Source organism: Diorhabda carinulata, chromosome 6 (assembly GCF_026250575.1).
Source record: "Diorhabda carinulata isolate Delta chromosome 6, icDioCari1.1, whole genome shotgun sequence".
NCBI classification, from domain to species: Eukaryota; Metazoa; Arthropoda; class Insecta; order Coleoptera; family Chrysomelidae; genus Diorhabda; species Diorhabda carinulata.
This window is the reverse complement of record NC_079465.1, coordinates 3,553,695-3,574,978: the sequence shown is the minus strand read 5'-3', so window position 1 is coordinate 3,574,978 and position 21,284 is coordinate 3,553,695. Positions and strand designations below refer to the sequence as shown.

The 21,284-nt window shown below is 34.5% G+C and overlaps 1 protein-coding gene across 2 annotated transcripts in view; it reads left to right on the top strand.

Moving 5' to 3' along the window:
• The window catches only part of LOC130894985 (immunoglobulin superfamily DCC subclass member 3-like), a 72,216-nt gene that overhangs the window by 34,930 nt on the left and 16,002 nt on the right, over window positions 1-21,284 (top strand). The window contains exons 1-15 of one of the 2 annotated variants that reach the window (XM_057802069.1): window positions 9,229-9,314; window positions 10,126-10,262; window positions 11,534-11,729; window positions 12,133-12,277; window positions 13,484-13,552; window positions 13,614-13,819; window positions 14,972-15,301; window positions 15,367-15,567; window positions 15,620-15,772; window positions 15,873-16,061; window positions 18,136-18,433; window positions 18,488-18,618; window positions 18,924-19,310; window positions 19,372-19,655; window positions 19,718-19,804. In XM_057802069.1, the coding sequence (XP_057658052.1) occupies window positions 13,509-13,552; window positions 13,614-13,819; window positions 14,972-15,301; window positions 15,367-15,567; window positions 15,620-15,772; window positions 15,873-16,061; window positions 18,136-18,433; window positions 18,488-18,618; window positions 18,924-19,310; window positions 19,372-19,655; window positions 19,718-19,804 (2,310 nt within the window). In that variant the 5' untranslated portion in view covers window positions 9,229-9,314; window positions 10,126-10,262; window positions 11,534-11,729; window positions 12,133-12,277; window positions 13,484-13,508. Of the gene's footprint in view, window positions 1-9,228; window positions 9,315-10,125; window positions 10,263-11,533; window positions 11,730-12,132; window positions 12,278-13,483; window positions 13,553-13,613; window positions 13,820-14,971; window positions 15,302-15,366; window positions 15,568-15,619; window positions 15,773-15,872; window positions 16,062-18,135; window positions 18,434-18,487; window positions 18,619-18,923; window positions 19,311-19,371; window positions 19,656-19,717; window positions 19,805-21,284 lie in introns of those variants that run through there. The other variant, XM_057802068.1, reaches the window with a different exon arrangement.

Here is a 21,284-nt window from a genome sequence, read left to right as displayed (position 1 = left end):
TCGAGTCGAAATAATATGGTTTGAATGGTCAGTGTCTGTGAATGGCATCGACCAAAACTAAAAAAATTGCCCCCCATTTCAAATTTCAAAACTTATGAGACCCCCTCTGTAACTAACGATTTTCGAGTCGAAATAATATGGTTTGAATGGTCAGTGTCTGTGAATGGCATCGACCAAAACTAAAAAAATTGCCCCCCATTTCAAATTTCAAAACTTATGAGACCCCCTCTGTAACTAACGATTTTCGAGTCGAAATAATATTGTTTGAATGGTCAACGTCTGTGAATGGCATCGACCAAAACTAAAAAAGTAGTCCCCCATTTCAAATTTCAAAACTTATGAGACCCCCTGAGTAAATAACGATTTTCGAGTCGAAATAATATTGTTTGAATGGTCAACGTCTGTGAATGGCATCGACCAAAACTAAAAAAGTAGCCCCCCCTTTCAAATTTCAAAACTTATGAGACCCCCTCTGTAACTAACGATTTTCGAGTCGAAATAATATTGTTTGAATGGTCAACGTCTGTGAATGGCATCGACCTAAACTAAAAAAGTAGCCCCACCCTTTCAAATTTCAAAACTTATGAGACCCCCTGAGTAAATAACGATTTTCGAGTCGAAATAATATTGTTTGAATGGTCAACGTCTGTGAATGGCATCGACCAAAACTAAAAAAGTAGCCCCACCCTTTCAAATTTCAAAACTTATGAGACCCCCTGAGTAAATAACGATTTTCGAGTCGAAATAATATTGTTTGAATGGTCAACGTCTGTGAATGGCATCGACCAAAACTAAAAAAGTAGCCCCCCCCTTTCAAATTTCAAAACTTATGAGACCCCCTCTGTAACTAACGATTTTCGAGTCGAAATAATATTGTTTGAATGGTCAACGTCTGTGAATGGCATCGACCAAAACTAAAAAAGTAGCCCCACCCTTTCAAATTTCAAAACTTATGAGACCCCCTGAGTAAATAACGATTTTCGAGTCGAAATAATATTGTTTGAATGGTCAACGTCTGTGAATGGCATCGACCAAAACTAAAAAAGTAGCCCCACCCTTTCAAATTTCAAAACTTATGAGACCCCCTGAGTAAATAACGATTTTCGAGTCGAAATAATATTGTTTGAATGGTCAACGTCTGTGAATGGCATCGACCAAAACTAAAAAAGTAGCCCCCCATTTCAAATTTCAAAACTTATGAGACCCCCTCTGTAACTAACGATTTTCGAGTCGAAATAATATTGTTTGAATGGTCAACGTCTGTGAATGGCATCGACCAAAACTAAAAAAGTAGCCCCCCATTTCAAATTTCAAAACTTATGAGACCCCCTCTGTAAATAACCATTTTCGAGTCGAAATAATATTGTTTGAATGGTCAGTGTCTGTGAATGGCATCGACCAAAACTAAAAAAATTGCCCCCCATTTCAAATTTCAAAACTTATGAGACCCCCTCTGTAAATAACCATTTTCGAGTCGAAATAATATTGTTTGAATGGTCAGTGTCTGTGAATGGCATCGACCAAAACTAAAAAAATTGCCCCCCATTTCAAATTTCAAAACTTATGAGACCCCTTCTGTAAATAACCATTTTCGAGTCGAAATAATATTGTTTGAATGGTCAGTGTCTGTGAATGGCATCGACCAAAACTAAAAAAGTAGCCCCCCCTTTCAAATTTCAAAACTTATGAGATCCCCTCTGTAACTAACGATTTTCGAGTCGAAATAATATTGTTTGAATGGTCAATGTCTGTGAATGGCATCGACCAAAACTATTTGTTACAATGTAATCGAAAAATGTTTTTTGAATTGCGCACACGAAGGCATTTATCGATATTGCTGTTTTCCATTTTATATACCCCGTCTATTTACCGCTAGACGAGACAATAATTTTTATTCTAAAACGTCTTTGTAAGTATTGTGTTTATTAATGTCTATTTATCCGTCGTCGGGTATATTTTTTACAATAATCATCAACTTCACTATATATGGTAACGAGTTGCCGGACAGGAAACCGTTGACATTCCACGCATTGCGTGCCTTGTTGTCTATATTCAAATCGTCAATAATTTTCAACATTATCTCTTCTTTTTATTTTTTTTTTCAACAGTAAAAACACAAGAACTTTTTTCTATCGGATAAATTTCTTTTTGTAACTAAATAATTTTGCCAATCAGTAATTTTACGAGAAAAACTGCCAGACCGAACATCGAGTGATTTTGTCAAACGACAGTTTTTCGAGCATGGAAAAATTTTGAGTTGAAAAGAAATTTATCCTTAAAAGACGGGCCTATCTGAAGACCTATGTGCTCAACGGCTTCACGGCCGCACTACGACCTATGAATTATCTTTAAAAGAGAAACTCGAGTGTTTTTTGGCAAGATAAATCAACTTACTAAATACACAATTGTTATGAATTGTTTGGTTTGTGTACTGATTTGAAAATTTTCTTCTCTGGTATTCACACATGTAGAATATTCATTTTGATTTGTCTTGAGGCTCGTAAGGAACTAAACACTTACTCCTGCTTTGGCTAACTGGGAAACTGCACTAGCACGGTTCGAATGATTGGTAATTTTATTATTTGTGATGTCGAGTCCAATTTTAGTTGCAGAATATTTGGTCCAAGTAGAAATCGTATTAATACCCAGCGGAACATTTTTGTATCAATCATTAGAATTTTTGTTTTTCCAAAAGGGATTTGGAGTTAAAAAAAGTCGTTCAGATATTAAGTTTTCATTTCTTTTTTGTAACATTCATTTTAACAATGAAACGGGACAAATATTTTCATCTATTTCATTTTTTGTTATCCATTTGCTGTCTGCCAATTTTTTCGACACAACCTGTGTCGTCTTTGATGATATTGTATTCAAATCTTCTCGTTGAAGCTCCTTCTTGATTTTTTCTTCTTTAAAATGGTAAATTTTACAGTTTGTAGCTTCTCCTCCGCTCCAAGCTAATTAATACGAAGCTATATAAAAGAATCTTCTTGTAACCCCTCTGGGGTCTCTAGAATAACTCATTTAAATGTGTCTTTATCCTACGAACATCATATATACAAAAATATAAAATTTAAAAAAATTTTGGAAAAAATGTGTGTAGAAAACATCAAAAATTGTATAGAATCCGAAAATATACCGTTAACATGAAGGTAAGAAGAAAAAAATGTCAAAAAACATCCAAAATTAATTAAAACCCAAAAACTTAATATGTTAAAAGAAGAAAAACGTTCATGAGATACCGAAAGCCAAAAATGCAGAGCGACTATGATGTTTAGAGGGAAAAAAATGGCTAGGGAATGTAAATAAATGTATAGAACACAAAAATACAAAGTGACTAGGATGAAAAGTGAAGAAAAACGCTCGGAAAGCATTGAAACCCGAAGATTCAAAGTGACTGCGGTGATAAGAGAAGAAAAACGTCCAGAAGACATCGAAACCCAAAAAATAAAAAGAAACTAAGATGTTTGGAGGGAAAATAGTGGCTACGGAATGTAAATAAATGTATAGAACACAAAAATACAAAGTGACTAAGATGAAAAGTGAAGAAAAACGCTCGGAAAGCATTGAAACCCGAAGATTCAAAGTGACTGCGGTAATAAGAGAAGAAAAACGTCCAGGAGACATCGAAACCCAATAATAAAAAGAAACTATGATGTATGGAGGGAAAAAAGTGGCTACGGAATGTAAATAAATGTATAGAACACAAAAATACAAAGTGACTAAGATGCAAAGAGAAGAAAAACGCCCGGGAAGCATTGAAACCCGAAGATTCAAAATGGCTGCGGTGATAAGAGAAGAAAAACGTCCAGGAGACATCGAAACCCAAAAATAAAAAGAAACTAAGATGTTTGGAGGGAAAAAAGTGGCTACGGAATGTAAATAAATGTATAGAACACAAAAATACAAAGTGACTAAGATGCAAAGAGAAGAAAAACGCCCGGGAAGCATTGAAACCCGAAGATTCAAAATGGCTGCGGTGATAAGAGAAGAAAAACGTCCAGGAGACATCGAAACCCAATAATAAAAAGAAACTATGATGTATGGAGGGAAAAAAGTGGCTACGGAATGTAAATAAATGTATAGAACACAAAAATACAAAGTGACTAGGATGAAAAGAGAAGAAAAACGCTCGGGAAGCATTGAAACCCGAAGATTCAAAATGGCTGCGGTGATAAGAGAAGAAAAACGTCCAGGAGACATCGAAACCCAAAAATAAAAAGAAACTAAGATGTTTGGAGGGAAAAAAGTGGCTACGGAATGTAAATAAATGTATAGAACACAAAAATACAAAGTTACTAAGATGCAAAGAGAAGAAAAACGCCCGGGAAGCATTGAAACCCGAAGATTCAAAGTGGCTGCGGTGATAAGAGAAGAAAAACGTCCAGGAGAAATCGAAACCCAAAAATAAAAAGTGATGATCATGATTGGAGGAAATAATTCTTTCAGTTTACTGTTTCTTGCATCACGAGCTTCTTATGTCGCCAAAAAGATCAAATTTAATATTGTATGCATGAAGGGATTGTCTGCCCCCGCTTAGCGAGCTAATCAGCTATTTCATTTCTCATTATTCCGGTGTGTTCCGGAATTCAGTGTAGGGTAACTTCATTTTTCTCACCCATCTCGTTTAATTTTTCTGGGCAATCCCAAACGAGTTTGGATTTTATGATATGGGAGTTTAAAGCTCTAACGGCTCCTGAGTATCGGACAGGATGATGATCTGTCTGTTCTGTCTGCTACTTCAGATCCGTCCGTATATCATTTAATGGCATTTCTGTTCATTTCCTGTTTGGTGTTGTGATCCCACTTCCATCTACAACTTAGTATTAAGGTAAAATTTAGTATGTCCCAAGTTTCGTCATTGTTTTCGTTGGTGAGTCCGTTTCTGAACATTCTTAGCACTATATGGAGACGTAGGAGATTTAGAATCACTTCTAGTGCAGCTTGATTTTTGCTTTTGTACGTGTCTTCGAAATGTTTTTCCAATTTTTTCGTTTTGTTTTAGATTGGTACTTTCCAATGCTGTTCTGTGTTTTCATGGGCCCAAATAACTTTGTTTCTTCTGTTTTCTGCATGTTTGGTTATTTTTTTTAACGTGCGTCCTCAGGGAACTGTCAGAAAAAGACTTCCTGCTCTGGAAGATTCGTTTGAAGCGATGTAGTCTCGTTATTTAATAACCACACCTCGTATAATTTACACTACCGCGGGGCACTTGATATGAAACATTTTGTGTATAATTTTTAATAAAAAAATTAAATTTCACTTAATTACAGGGTGTCCTAAAATTATATGGTATATTCACTCGACCCCGTCAAATCTATTTTGTTTGGAGAGTAAAAAACTGATATTTTTTATTTGTTTTTCTATTAATACAAGACATGATTCTTGTTTCATTCCGTACAAGCGAATTCATTAATCAAAAAATGTGAATACACATATGCTTTCAGAAAAAAAATCGACTTCCATATAAATAATGCAAAAACCATTCGAATGGAAAGCGAAATCCATTAAGGCAGTTCAATAGCACTATTTAAAAAAAAAATCCATCATAGATCCTCGTTTATGAAGTAGAAATAAATTAATCATCAAATTTCCTATTAAATAAATTTTAATTAATATAGTAAATAGTTCGAAATATTATTGACTGAACTAAACTCAAAAAAAAACTTAATTTTTTTGAAACTGTCTTCTTTGATATATTGATATAGTGATTTACATATTTGAAAAGATCGTGGGAAAATTGAATTTTTTTCATGTCAAGAAAAAACAAATATTTGTTATAATACGAGGGCTGTTTAATTACTTTTCAACAAAAAAAGTTACTTCACTTATTAGCCGAAAAAACGGTTTCCATATTCTTGGGAGGACGTGTTTCGGATAAAATCTTTGTATAATACGAGGGTTGCTACAAGTTTTCGTTATTTTTATTGGTGAACGTACTTAGAACATTCATCTTGGTCAAAAAATGGATTCAAACCGTTTCGACGTGGATTAATCCAAGCACCGTTTAGACTAATTCAGAGTCACCGTGTTTCGATGGTTTTCCGAATTCAATCGTGGTGGCACTTCGCTGCAGAATGAAACTCGTTAAAGTCTTTCAAAATCGGCTGTTGTACGTAAACTGGGTTGCAATATCGTGAAATTGACGCATACTATACAATCGACAGTATTTCCATGAACTCTGATGTTTTTTTTTTCGGTTAATTTTTACCGATCTTTTCCCCCATGTCAAATTTTACAAATAGCACAGTGTATATGTAAACAGTTCGAACTGATTACCATTCCCAGACGAATCGTATGCGTAAAAAATGCACGTTTGAATAAAACAACATTTTTTTCGGTTTAAACTGATAACATTTTAAAATTCAATTATTTCGACCCAAAAATAAACAAATCCGACAATTTGATAGATACGTCGTCGCATGATCTTTTGCAAAATAACAAATGAGACGAATTTTAATGTATGTTTCGCAGGTTATGGCATTTAGATTTTTGCCCACCAACGCATTTTGTTATTCATCGATTCCCATCCATAATTCCCCCTTTAATGTATGTTAATAAAATACGCACGAACGTCTACGAAGTTTCGTTTTTTTTTATTTCATCGAGGGGATACACGCACTTTTTAGATAACAGCTTGAAGTTGCCTCTTGTAAAATATTAACTTGCCTAAAGTAAAAACGGTGGAGGTCTTCAATACGTCAGCACAATATTCGTAAAGGGTTTTCCAATACGGACTTGACAATTTTGAATTTAGTTTGTGAACGCACCTCTTTTCACTTAACATCGAACTGTCACTGTCAGTTTATTCAGTAGACATAACCTTTTCATCACGATGAAGTACACGAAAGAACAACGTCTGCAAATCTTCAAAATTTACTACAGAAATTCGGAGTCGGTGGTTCCGATTTTCGGTCTAATTTTCGACCTAGTAGACAGGCAGTAACAAGTTTAGTGAAAAAGTTTGATTCTACATATTCGTTGTGTGATGTTGCCGTGCCAGTGAGACTACGGGTTGGTCGAAGTGTCGAAAATATCGCTTCAGTTGAAACGTCCGTAGCAAATGATTCAAATCAGTCAATTCCACGGCGTTCTCAAGAGTTGAGCATCGCCAAGGCCACTTTATGGCGAATTTTGCGTAAGGATCTTACTTTACACCCATACAAGATCAGGCTCACTGAAAAATTGAAGCCGATGGACCATTCGAAGCGACGTACGTTCTCCTATTGAGCTCTGGAAAAGATGCGCCAAGATGATCAATTTCATCGCCAAATCATCTTCAGTGACGAAGCTCATTATTATGATTATCGATTATTTTTGTCCCGAATTGGAATATATGGGCTTTGACAGCATGTGGCTTCAACAGAACGGCGCTACAAGCCACACAGCACACGTTACAATCGATTTATTGAAGAGCAAGTTTGATGAGCCTCAAGAAATGGACCAGTCGATTGGCCGCCTCGTTCGTGCGATTTAACGCCTCTAGATTTTTTTCTTTGGGGGCTACGTCAAGTCATTGATCCATGCTAATAAGCCGACGACGTTGGAAGAGCTCATAGCTAACAATGAACGCGAAATAGCAGCCGTTTCGGCCGAAATGCGTGACCGCTTCATGGAAAATTGTGTCCAACGAATCAACCGCTGCAAACGTGCTCGCGGTGGCCGTAAGAGCGAAGTCGACTTCCATTCATAAATGTTTTTTTGAATGTACTTCAAGCCGATAATAAAGTTTTTGAAATATCTCAAATGGTTTTCATTTTATTTTGAAAAAAAGTTCTTATTGGAAAACCCTTTATTATAAAGTGTCTAGGTGGGAAGAGCCATCTCAGTGTATCAAAAAGTGTATTTCGAAAGGGAACAAATTAAGGTGGAACTTTAGTAGCAAGTGGGAAGATTTGAAATTTTTACTATAATAATCTTATTAATCATAACTATTATACAACAAATTCATTGGAAAATTCTACATAAATTCATATTATAATATTTTTCTCTTCGGATGAGTTTGAGCTCGAACTTAATATAGCACGATATCTAGCCGTTGTGCCATTAACTTTTTATTTTTTAAAACTTATAAAAAGGACGCCCGGGTCAACTTAAATTCAAACATAACCCATGTTATATTCATAGTTTGCCGCTAAAGGACACTTTAATGTCCTAAAGTGACTTTACCTTAAAATTCAAATTAAAAGAAAATTCAGGATAAATGGTAATCATAAAACACGGGACTTAATTTAATCGAAACTTCACATTTAAAGCTTCCTACAGATAAGAACGGAAAGGTTTAAGGACAAGTAAGGGTTTTTTCAATAAGGACTTGACAATTTTTTTTCAAAATAAAATGAAAACCATTTGAGATATCTCAAAAATTTTATTATCGGCTTGAAGTACATTCAAAACATTTATGAATGGAACTCAACTTCGCTCTTACGGCCACCGCGGGCACGTTTGCAGCGGTTGATTCGTTGGACACAATTTTCCATGACTCGGTCATACGTTTCGGCCGAAACGGCTGCTATTTCGCGTTCAATGTTGGATTTGAGTCTTCCAACATCATCGGCTTCTTAGCATAGATCAATTGAATTAACGTAGCCCCCAAAGAAAAAAATCTAGAGGCGTTAAATCGCACGAACGAGGCGGCCAATCGACTGGTCCATTTCTTGAGGCTCATCAAACTTGCTCTTCAATAAATCGATTGTAACGTGTGCTGTGTGGCTCGTAGCGTCGTTCTGTTGAAGCCACATGCTATCAAAGTCCATATATTCCAATTCGGGACAAAAATAATCGATAATCATAATAATGAGCTTCGTCACTGAAGATGATTTGGCGATGAAATTGATCATTTTGGCGCATCTTTTCCAGAGCCCAATAGGAGAACGTACGTCGCTTCGAATGGTCCATCGGCTTCAATTCTTCAGTGAGCCTGATCTTGTATGGGTGTAAAGTAAGATCCTTACGCAAAATTCGCCATAAAGTGGCCTTGGCGATGCTCAACTCTTGAGAACGCCGTGGAATTGACTGATTTGAATCATTTGCTACGGACGTTTCAACTGAAGCGATATTTTCGACACTTCGACCAACCCGTAGTCTCACTGGCACGGCAACATCACACAACGAATATGTAGACTCAAACTTTTTCACTAAATTTGTAACTACCTAAGAACTAAGAATTAGACGGAAAATCGGAGCCGCCGACTCCGAATTTCTGTAGTAAATTTTGAAGATTTGCAGACGTTGTTCTTTCGTGTACTTCACCGTGATGAAAAGATTATGTCTACTGCATAAACTGACAGTGACAGTTCGATGTTAAGTGAAAAGAGGTGCGTTCCCAAACTAAATTCAAAATTGTCAAATCCCTATTGGAAAACCCTTTATATATGTATCGTAATGTCATATTGTCCATGGCTTCTGTGGCATCTACACTTTGAATCTATACCCTCCTATAAAAATAACTATCATTTCGTCTATTATCGCAGATTGTCCCAATCCTTATTAAAAATTAATAAAAATGAAGCTGCAGGATCTTCTTGAACTCCCGTTCGGCACCATCTAAGCATGTTTCTGCTATACACATTTCCAACTGTTCCAACAGTGTTCTTTTCTCGACATTCCGCATTTTCCTTTTCCATATTTTTTGAGACCCTGTTTCCACTAGCAGCATCTTCTTCGTTTTCTGAAACTTCCGAGGCATTGCCAAGTTCAATCAAGTAATCTTCAAACCACTACATCACAGTGATGATTCTGCGTAAGACTTGTTCCAACCGGACATTTACCGTTTTACGAACGATTGTTTTATGTTCTAACCGACTCAGACTATCGTTTGAAAACCGTTTCCTGGAGGGTCTTTTCCTACCGTCCGTAGCTGGAGATTACGCAGAAAATATCTATAAACTCTTCCAATAACCGTTCCAAGAACGGTTCAGAGTAGCAGGTTGGAACAAACCTTTCAACTTCTATTGTTTCTCTAAATTCTGTTAGAAATTCGATAGTGGGAGGTACGGCAAGCTGCTCTTAAGGGTTACATAGTGTGACCAGGTTTTAGACGTGTTAAGGGTTAAATAACAATATGAACCTTGAATATCTTTTTATTAATTTAAATTAAGAATTAATGTAGGTATTTGTTTGCTTCAGGATTTGTTGACAAAGCATTTGAAACACCAAGTATAGACCTGTCTTTAAAATTGGTCGATCCACAAGATGTAGTCGTTGCAAGAAATCAAAGCGCACTTTTGAAGTGTCAAGCCGATTCTACGCAAGGTCCGATACAAGTAAGTACAGACCAGAGTCGATAATTTTTTTAACCAAAAAAAATTTATAGTAGGATGAAACCCATTGGAAAAGGAGGAGAATATAATAAAAATGAAAAGAAAAATAATTTACGGGCGAACTTCTCAGAGAAGGCGAAAAAATCGCATCCGAAAATATTCATTTGTACAATTTTTAGTTATTTTTCATAATTTTTGACACAAATTTCACGAAAAAAAGTGAAATTTCATCTAATATTGATAAAAATAAGTCATTTGAGTCAAAAATTTTAATGAATATTCAAAAAATTGTACATAATGATCAAAAAAATTTTCGGGTGCGAGTTTTTTTCTGTTTTTTTGCGTTTAATGAGAAAATTTACTATAGTTATGATAATATTTTTTACACCATGAGAAAATAGAGATTTTAACGAAAAAAAAATCCGTCTACTTTAAAAAAAAATCTGTTATTTTGACAGGAGAATTTTCGATTGAAAATTGGGTTGCTATTTCAATATTAAGCCGAAATAAATATTTCAAATCAAATAAATTACAATGTATTTGTCACATAAAAAGGTAAGTTCTCATAAAATTTCGTGAAAAAAAATATGTTTTTTGTAAAAGATAAAAATAAAAACGAAAAACTTGGTTATCTCAATATTTCACATAAATTTTGAGGTTATGCGATATAAATGACAACACAACAGTTGCAGATTTTTTCATTACGTATAGATATAAACAGTTTCTTACCCTTAAAAAAAACTCACCCCTTCCCGACCTCAGACCACCAGTATATTATTTTTCCTTTCATTTTTATGACCTTCTACGAGGGTATTTCCAGAAGTACCAGGCCTGACCTAGAGATGGCGGTATACCATCAACGAACGTTTTCAGTGAATTTGTAAACATGGAAAAATATTGGATAGCAGTCGTGAAGATGTTTCCATCGAGTGTTTGGCAATGTTTCACAGAAATAAAACCGTTTCATAACCATGGATGAAACGTGAGTCCATCAATGGACTGAAAAGGAAGAACCAGATCTAAGGAAAGCAAAAACCGTTCCATATCTGCAGGAATTAGTTTCTGTTCCCAAATTTGAAAAAATTGTTCGTCAGTCAATAATTTTCCAACAATGAAGAGGGTAAATTTTTGTTGGGTCTGATACTTCTCGGACCATCCTCGTATAAGCAATAAAATTCACATGGGATTCGATTTTTTTCAGTTTTCTACAACTATCGCTAGATTAGTTGATTTGTTTTAGTCTTTACATTAATTCGAGTGTTTTTTTTTTCAAGTATACGTGGCTTCATTATGGAAAAAAAATTCTGGAAAATGATACGAATCGTATCATCCAAAAAAATGGAGACTTGTATATTCCCAAAGTTTATTCGGGAAAAACAGGAGACATTGAATATGTGGGAGAATATCGATGTCTTGTTAGAAATAAGGTGGGAGCTCTTTTATCCAATGTGGCCAAGTTAAAAATTGCTTGTAAGTTAAATTAAATTATTCAATTTTCATCTACAAGAAATTATAATAAAATTAAAATACCAACTATCCCTCGTACAAGTCTCTTTACAATCTAGTACAGTTACTATCCTATTTATAACATAATAAACTACTTAAATATTCATTTTTTTTTAATTAATACAAATATTTAATTCAAAATCATATTTAATAGCTATCAATTTTGTAAAAAAATCATTAAAAAATAATATATTAGTTTCAAAAAGACTCTTGAAGCAACATTATTTTAAAAAAATCCCGTTTTTGAGAAAAACTTTTAAAACTAACGATAATTAGTTACATAAAAAACCAATTACTCAATAAATGCTTCAAGTGGCAACTTAAAACGTGGTAGCCATCTTTAAATATTAATCTCCTTTTTTTTTAGCATTAAAAGAGTTTTCTGCAGATCCGGTAAACTCTACAGTTCACCTTTACCAACCTAAAATACTCCGATGTGGTATCCACTCGACTCCTCCTGTTGATATTCAATGGGAGTTTAATAATAATCTCATTCTACCTCACCAAACAAGGTTAGTTCAACGAATTCGAATTTTCCTCGCAACTTATTACTCATTACTTCAATAAATCTCGAGAAAAAAAGAAGAATCTAACCTATCTTTTAATAATTTATTGTTCTATCAAATATTTAAAATTTCAACTATAAGTGAGGTTGTTTTTTATAGTTTTTTAACTCCTATCAGTACTGTATTCTGCATTTGAGGATGGTGATTGCGCAAATGAATAATTTAATCTAGGAGCTGGGTTTTCTTGGTGATCACTTCTCTTTTCATCACGCACTTTCAATTGGGATCGTATCGGGGCTATTACCTAGCCAATCCAACATAGGGATATTTTTTTCTGTCAAAAAAGTTTTAATCAACAATATCTGACAAAAGTAGACGCCACTTCATCTGAAGATAAACGAATTATGTGATTCGACGTCGATAGACATCAGAAGACATCAAGCTGCTTCAAAGGACTGTTAACGCCAATTGATCCGAATGTGATTCGACCTCAATCGACGTTAATAGCAGCAGCGTGGCAGGGAGCTTCATCAACCGATTTTGTGATACTTCTTTGTAGTAATCATCATTCTTTTCACGACACACGTCCAGTGCCATTGCCGATGATGACTGACCGAGTCCAGACCTGTCAAAACATAAATTTTTATTAAATTACCGATCTCCAGAAGTCCACATCTTTGTCTTGCCATTTTTTGGCCCACTTCAAGCGCTCTGCTTTCATTGCAGCTGTTAACTTGAGCTGCCCGATGGGACAACAAACCTTAAAATATAATTGTCTTCATTCACGCTAAGAATCTGGAGTTGTCACTTTCGTGGTAGCAAATTTAGTTTGTAGACAAATTTTCTTTCTTCAAACATCTTTCTGAGAGATTAAGAAACCTTCAATCTTCGTGATTTTTCCGGTTTGGGAATGTTTTTTACTTTGTGGAAGATGGCCTTTTCTACCCTCATGGAAAATATTCCAATTATTTTCTTGAAGACACTGTATACAAAATAAACTAATAACTGAGTAGTGAACAATGTCAAAGAAGCAATCACAGTTCATAAAGCAGTAGAAACACGTCCGTACCAGACGCGATTCAGATACAAGTTTGTACTTGTTACGTATGTCTACACAGTGTTGCCATATGTTACTACGGCATAAAAACTGTTATTAAAAAGATAATAATGTTGGCCAGGGACTGTATATTAAAAAAAAAATATTTTTTTCAGCTATGTTCCTTTACCCAACGGGGTTATGTTAATACAAAAATCTCAAATTTCCCATAGCGGAAAGTATAGGTAATTATTTAAATATTCAAATACAAAATATTGAATAAAATTACAATAATTTCAATTACAGGTGTAAAGCATCAAATGATAAACTTAATAAAACTAAATATAGTAAAGTAGCTTATATGACAGTGTTGCCACAATTAACCGAGTCAACAGTACCTTCATTTCTACCTCTGGATATTTCACCGAACGTTACAGTTTTAATTGGTGATAAACTCACTCTGTATTGTCCCGTAATGGGATGGCCTATACCTATAGTACAATGGCTGTTTCGTAAGTATACACCATGACGTTTTTTAATATATTAATTACTCTAAACAACGCTCAAAGTTACTCTAGACAACGCTCAATGTTACTTTAGACACAGCTCAAAGTTACCCTAGGCAACGAATAAAGTTAAAGTTACTCTAGACAACGCTCAATGTTACTTTAGACACAGCTCAAAGTTACCCTAGGCAACGAATAAAGTTAAAGTTACTCTAGACAACGCTCAATGTTACTTTAGACAAAGCTCAAAGTTACCCTAGGCAACGAATAAAGTTAAAGTTACTCTAGACAACGCTCAAAGTTACTTTAGGCAACGCTCAAAGTTACTCTAGACAACGATTAAAGTTACTTTAGACAACGCTCAAAGTTACTTTAGGCAACGCTTTAAGTTACTCTAGACAAAGCTCAAAGTTACTTTAGGCAACGCTCAAAGTTACTCTAGACAACGCCCGAAGTTGCTTGAACCGCTGTTGTGCATTTTATCGGTAGCGCCTCAAAACTTGACAGAAAAAAATCAGTTTTTGTCATTCACGTCTAAAATCGTTCCAATTTTTACGTTTACCTTTACATTCGGAATTTAGTTGACAGCTGAATCGTGTAAAATGTCACGCAAATAATGTGTTACCGAATTATTTGCACAAAAATGGCTATTACACCTTTAATTTTAAAAAGTTGTATGGTACATCTGCTGTCGCAGGAATTTGACGGCTTGGTTTAATGGACACTGTTCAGTAATGACTTTTGGTAAACGAGTTATATGGCGCGGATCTACCAATCAAATATAACATTACTCGATAAGTCGTCTGACTGACACACAGATGGCGCTGCCAATGTCAAATCCATACGAAAGATATCAGATATACAGATATAAAGAAAAACAAAGATAAGTGACGAGCATGGAGAGCGCTACCAAGGAAAATTTGAACCAGTGATGCTTGCTGACTACTGTTGGTCTTTAATAAATAATTAGAGACCTTCTGGACTCCGATTATAGTATACACGGATTTGCCAAAATGAAAACGCTTTTTGACCGATTCAAAAATTACATTCTTTATAAATGCAAATGATTGAAAAAAAAACGTGAATATTATAACGAACGTAGAAAAAAAATGATTATTTGTGTTCCTTAGTGCTATTATCGATTACGAATTTTTGTAGATGGCGACGTAGTAGGTAACGCGTCCATTTTGGAAATACCAAACGTACAAAACAGCAATGGAGGCAGCTATATTTGCAGATCTTATAATAAAATGGGTAGTATTAGTCAGAATTTTAACGTTTTAGTTAGACAGATGCCTAATTTCGTCGTTAAACCCATTTCGAAATTATACCCAGCAGCTATAACAGCGAGACTAGATTGTAGCGCTACCGGGATACCTGAACCTACAATAAAATGGCTGAAAGATGGACAGATTCTCAAATTCGATTCCAGAATAAGGGCACACGCCAAAGGGATCATTTTCAGTCATACGTTTACCAACGATTCGGGTAAGATACGAATGTGTTATTTCATAGCTTTCTTTTTTATTTTAAGGGAAATAATTATATTTTAGGAATGTACCAATGCGTGGCAACGAATTCAGTAGGAAAAGTATGGGCTGCCGTACAGATAGATATTATAAATGTCTCGTTAACACCTAGCCCTCCACAGAAACTAAGATGCAGACCTTATAATACTTCAACGATATGTCTCAGTTGGAAATCACCTGCAAATATTAGCGTAACTGCTTATAGTATTCATTCATTATATAAAGGTAAAGAATATCCAGTGCTTACATCAGTTTTACATTATTTTTTTCATTATAGAAAACGGAGTAGAAGTTGTAGGTCCTGATTATGTCAGAAACGTAACTTCAATGGACGCCGACCGGTTAAATAGTGATACAGAGTACACTTTCTATGTTAGATTGTATGCTCCAGGTGCTAGTGATCCATCGGAGAAGGTCACATGCAGAACTGGTAACCAAATACTTTAATATGCGTTAAATAAATTTTAAACGAAATGTTTTTACAAACTTATCGGTTGTTGTTTATGGACAATTGAAAATTCAATTTTTAGGGATATTCGGAAACCGCAACTTGGATATAGAGAACAAAGACAACACCTCTGTGATTCTGAAATGGTCAGAACTTACTACAGACGTTTCTTGTACGGGTGAACGATTTTCCTATAGAGTTCAATGGAAAAGTGATCTTCCTTGGTCGTTTTTTAGCAATTTTACAAAAAAGAAGTCATTTCTAGTCACAGGTAAGGTCAAAGAAAAAAATGTTACATCTAAAATTGAAATACAAGAACAATTCTTTTTATTCTTCATTTACCCACAAACTATAATGAATCAAAATGAAAAGGGAGATCAATAAAGAGTATAACGGATCAACCAATAATATAAGATTAAGAAATATGAATATAGAGGAGTGGAACAAAAAAAGGTAAGTAACAATGGAGAAAAACAAGACAGTGTGCAAGAGAGCTAAAGAAAAAGTAGAAGCACAACGAAAGAGTGAAAAAGAAGAAGAATAATCAAGGGTGCGCAATATCAAGAGTTGAATCAATGGACCAAAAACAAAAAAAATAAGAAATCAAAAACAGAAAAGTGTAGAATAAAAGTTTATGTTTAAGAAACAGTGCACAATATCAATGGAAACGGATAAAGATTAATAAAACCAGAGTAAAATCACTCAAGAAAGATCATAAAAGATAGGAGATCATAAAAGCACCCAAATAATAAAACAAGCAGGAGATAAAATGGAAAAGCAAACGGACAAGGCACAAAGTAAAAGAGCAAATAAAAGTACAAAAGAATAAAACAAACAGAAAGAGTGAAAAATAACAAGAAAAAGAGTTAATGGATAACAAATACTGTACAATATCAATAGAAACATCATGAGATCAATGAATTTAGAGTAAAAGCACTCGAGAAAGATAAAATATAAGGAGAAATTAAGATATAGTAAGAGATCAACAAAGAACTCAAACAATAAAACAATCAAGAGATGAAATGGAAGAGCAAACGAACAAGAGAGTAAGTAAAAGAGCAAAGAAAAGCGAAAAAGAATAATAGAAACAAAAAAAAAGAACAAAATGAGTGTAAAGTAACAAGAAAAGAGTGTAAAATAACAAGAAAGAGAGTTAATGAAAGAAATAGTGCACATTATCAATGCAAACATCAAGAGATCAATGAATTTGGATTTAAAGCACTCGAGAAAGATAAAATATAAGGAGAAATTAAGATATAGTAAGAGATCAACAAAGAACTCAAACAATAAAACAATCAAGAGATGAAATGGAAGAGCAAACGAACAAGAGAGTAAGTAAAAGAGCAAAGAAAAGCGAAAAAGAATAATAGAAACAAAAAAAAAAGAACAAAATGAGGGTAAAGTAACAAGAAAAGAGTGTAAAATAACAAGAAAGAGAGAGTTAATGAAAGAAATAGTGCACATTATCAATGTAAACATCAAGAGATCAATGAATTTGGAGTGAAAGCACTCGAGAAAGATAGAATATGGGAAAAATATAGAAAAAGTGAGGAATCAACAAAGCACTCGAAACAATAAATCAAACAAGAGATGAAATGGAATAGCAAACAAATAAGATACAAAATAAAGGAACAAATAATAGTACAAAAGAATAATAGAAAGAGCAATAGAACAAAAAGAGTGCAAAACAAAAAGAGAAAGAGTTAATGAGCTAGAAATAGTGCACAATATCAATGGAAACATCAAGAGACCAATGAAATTAGAGTAAAAGCACTAAATAAATAAAGTAAGAGTTCAACAAAACACTCACACAATAAAACAACTAAAACGACAATTAAGAGATGATGGAAAGGAAGAGTAAACAAACAAGATACAAAATAAAGAAGCAAAGAAAAGTAAAAACGAATAATAGAAACAAGAAAAGAACAAAAAGAATGTAACATAACAATAACAAGAGTTGATAGATAAGAAATAATGCATAGTATTAATGAAATTAGAGTGAAAGCACTAGAGAAAGTTAGAATATAGGAGAAATTGAGAAAAAGTAAGAGATCAATAAAGCGTTCAAACAATAAAACAAGCAAGCGATAAGAAGGAAGAGAAAACAAAGAAGATACAAAGTAAAAGTACAAAAGAGTGCAATATAATAAAAAAAGAAACCAACAGTTGATGAAATACTTTGGAAAATAAGAGGGAAAGAATACAATACATGAAATTTACAGAGAAAGAATGTCAGAAATGATTCATGGAAGATGTAAAATAGCACCCCTGTGATTTATAACAATTTTTTAACCATTTTATTAATAGAATTAACCAACAATTTGTTGTTGTGATTTACTATTTAGGTCTTACTGCTGGAGTAGAGTACAATTTCCGTGTAGTTTCTACGAACAAAGACGAAACGGAATTGGGTACTTGGACGCCTTACATAATTCCAGACCCAACGAATAGTACAAACCTAAATGAAACTAACACAACCAGCGAAGTGACCCCAGTGCCGCCAATGGATATAAAGGCGGTAGTTCAATCTGCTTCTACCATTAAACTTAGATGGAGTAAAGTACAAAATACGAAATTTTTTACTGTATGTTATGCGGTTGATAACGAGAAGAGCGACTGCGAAGACAAAAATTTGGTAAAAAGGTACTAATAGCATCATTAAAAATCATAAATATTATATTAGTTTGGATATTTCAGTTTTACAAATAAGATCCACATAAAAAAATTGAAACCAAATACTAAATATGAGTTTAGAGTACGAGCTCATAGTTTGGATGGAACACCAGGGTATTTTTCTGAACCCATATATGCCACAACCACAGCTGATGGTAAGTATTTCCATTTCCTCCAGTATTATCCATATTTTTTTACAAGAATAGCATGAAATACTTATTTAAAATCAATAAACTCTTTCCATTTCTTCATTGTCCTTTTTAGTATTATTTTTTTATTTATAATTACCAATGTTTTGTCTTTCCGGTCGAAAAGTTGTGCTTTCAATTCCCCTAATTTTAGTTCTAAGCAATCTCCGAGTGATTTTGTTTAGAATTATTAACAAATTTATGTCATACAAATTATTTAATCATATATCACAAATATTTACTATTATATTATTGAAAAAAATGTGTTGTAGTTCCACCTCCAGTTACCAATCTTGAGTACAAAGTAATAAATGACACCAGTATCTACCTCCAGTGGCGAAAACCTAAAGAAACCTCGTCCAAAATAAAAAAATACATTATCACATATAGTCCGGACAATATTTGGCCCGTGGAAAATTGGATAAACATAACATTGTCTGTTAAAGATGAAGAATTAGTTGACGACGACGACGACGACGACGACACCGTATCGACGATCCTCGGTAATCTGGATTGCGACAACAATTACACGGTTTTGGTTAGAGCAGTTTCCGACGTCGGAGTTAGTAGAGCGATGGTGGTATTACACGTAACTACTAAAACGAAAATTGCTCAACCGGAAGTGTCCTCTACCGACGTTAAATATAAACAGAAAGTTGGTGAGTTATTTTTTATTTATTTATTTAAACTCGTTTTTGTTCACTCGTCATATTATTTTAGGTTTAATAGTAGGCACCATAATCGCTTTGCTCTGTATCGTTTGTTGCATCGCTTGCATTTTGGTACGACGTCGGTGCGTTAAAAGAAGAACCATGGAAAGATCCAGAATGACTACTTCGAATAATTATTATCCCGCTGTTGCTCATTACGCTTCTCAAATTGGATCAGTTCAAGTTAGACTCGAAGAAACTTGCAACGACGACGAACAGGAAAATCAATTTTTGGTATCGGATAGGATCACTACGAATATCCCGCCGTTACATACCGACCATTTGGATACTAAGGTAAGATATATAATAATTAATTGTATTTCAGAAAATTAGCGGTTGTTTTATTATTTTTTTAGGGCGGTGAAGAATTTCCGAATTCTCATTCTAACGGTTCTGCCAAACCTTATATGAACGGACATGTGCATATAACGGAAAATCCGCAGGTACGTAAGTTAAAAGTGTCCCCTATTTCAATCGAAAAGCTTCACAGTCTTTCCGAATTGAGTCCCGTACAAGAAGACACATCTCTACTATTCTTATCCATCACAAATTTGATTCTCAACTACAGCGTATGCGAAAATTTTAACTCTTATGCTAAATTAGCAAATTCCAAGATTTTTTTCCTAATATGAGGTAGGGTAGCGATCCTTTAGAAGAACCTTTCCTACGGAAAACAATCGGTTGACTTCAAAAAACTAACCAATGTTTTTCCCCCCTGACTGTCACTACCACAATCAACTTATCCAATGTAAAACGGTGTTTGCCCCCTCCCCTGAATTCGACAAAATCACCGATTTGTAGATGGCGTGGTTCAAAGTCGAAGAACGAATCTTCATCCACTTAATGTTCCTCGCTTTCAGTTCCATCCCACTCTCTTCCAGTCGATTCATACAAATTGTGAGGATCAAAAGCCAGCTTCTTCACTACCTTCTTCTTTGATTGGATCTGTCTTTCTTAGAGATTGAGAGAGAGAGAGAGATCCTCTTTATAGGGCTCAACAGTTATCAGACAGCAGATCCCCTTCGGCTTGCATGAAAGAAGGTATTTGAAGTACTGGATGAATATCTTGAGTATCTAACCTTTTATCCAACTTTTTAGTGACCTCCTCATTTCCTTTGCCTTTTTCCCCTCGTTGGAACAAAAAATCCTCCGACCTACTCCTATATACCGATACCTCCAAAACTGAATTTGGTGACAGCTGCGCAGTCGTCTCTATAAACCAAAAACTTGTAAGTTTGTCGATTTCTAGTGTTTACACTGGTGAACTATACAGCCTTTTTCATGTTTAAAATTCATGTTTCGTTCCCATAAATATTCATATAAAAAAATGTTGGTGATAAATCTGGTGATCTGGAAGGTCACCGCACATTCCCAATATGGTCACGTAATGTGGTGTACTGTGTACAGTTAAGTTACAATTCATGCCGACTTTCCATTGAAACTTTAGTAATTTTTTTTTCTAAATCAATTGTATGAAATTATAATTAATTTTAGTTTCTCAAAAGACATACTCCCTCTCATACAGCTGTTATATTTTAAGTGCTTTTCATGTATCAATCATAGCTGTGATAATTCATGGTTTTTCATCAATATTATTTGGAAAAAGCTTGTTAACCCCATAGATATACCACCATATGTACTGACTCTTTTTTGTAAACCATATTTATCGACCATCCAATGGTTCAAAACATTCATGACATCTACCAAACCCTCAATACTCTTGATATAACAGTCTTTTTTTATGTAACTTCTATCATATACTGAAATCAATGGAAAAGAATCTGCCGATCACTTCTAAAAGGTTAGAGAGTTAGAGAGCTCAAGGAGACAGTCAACTACCCGACAGAAATCAATGAATTACTGAAATTCCTTAAATATTATAATAGATTTTGTAACCGTCTTTCATTGTAAGCGAATAACCAG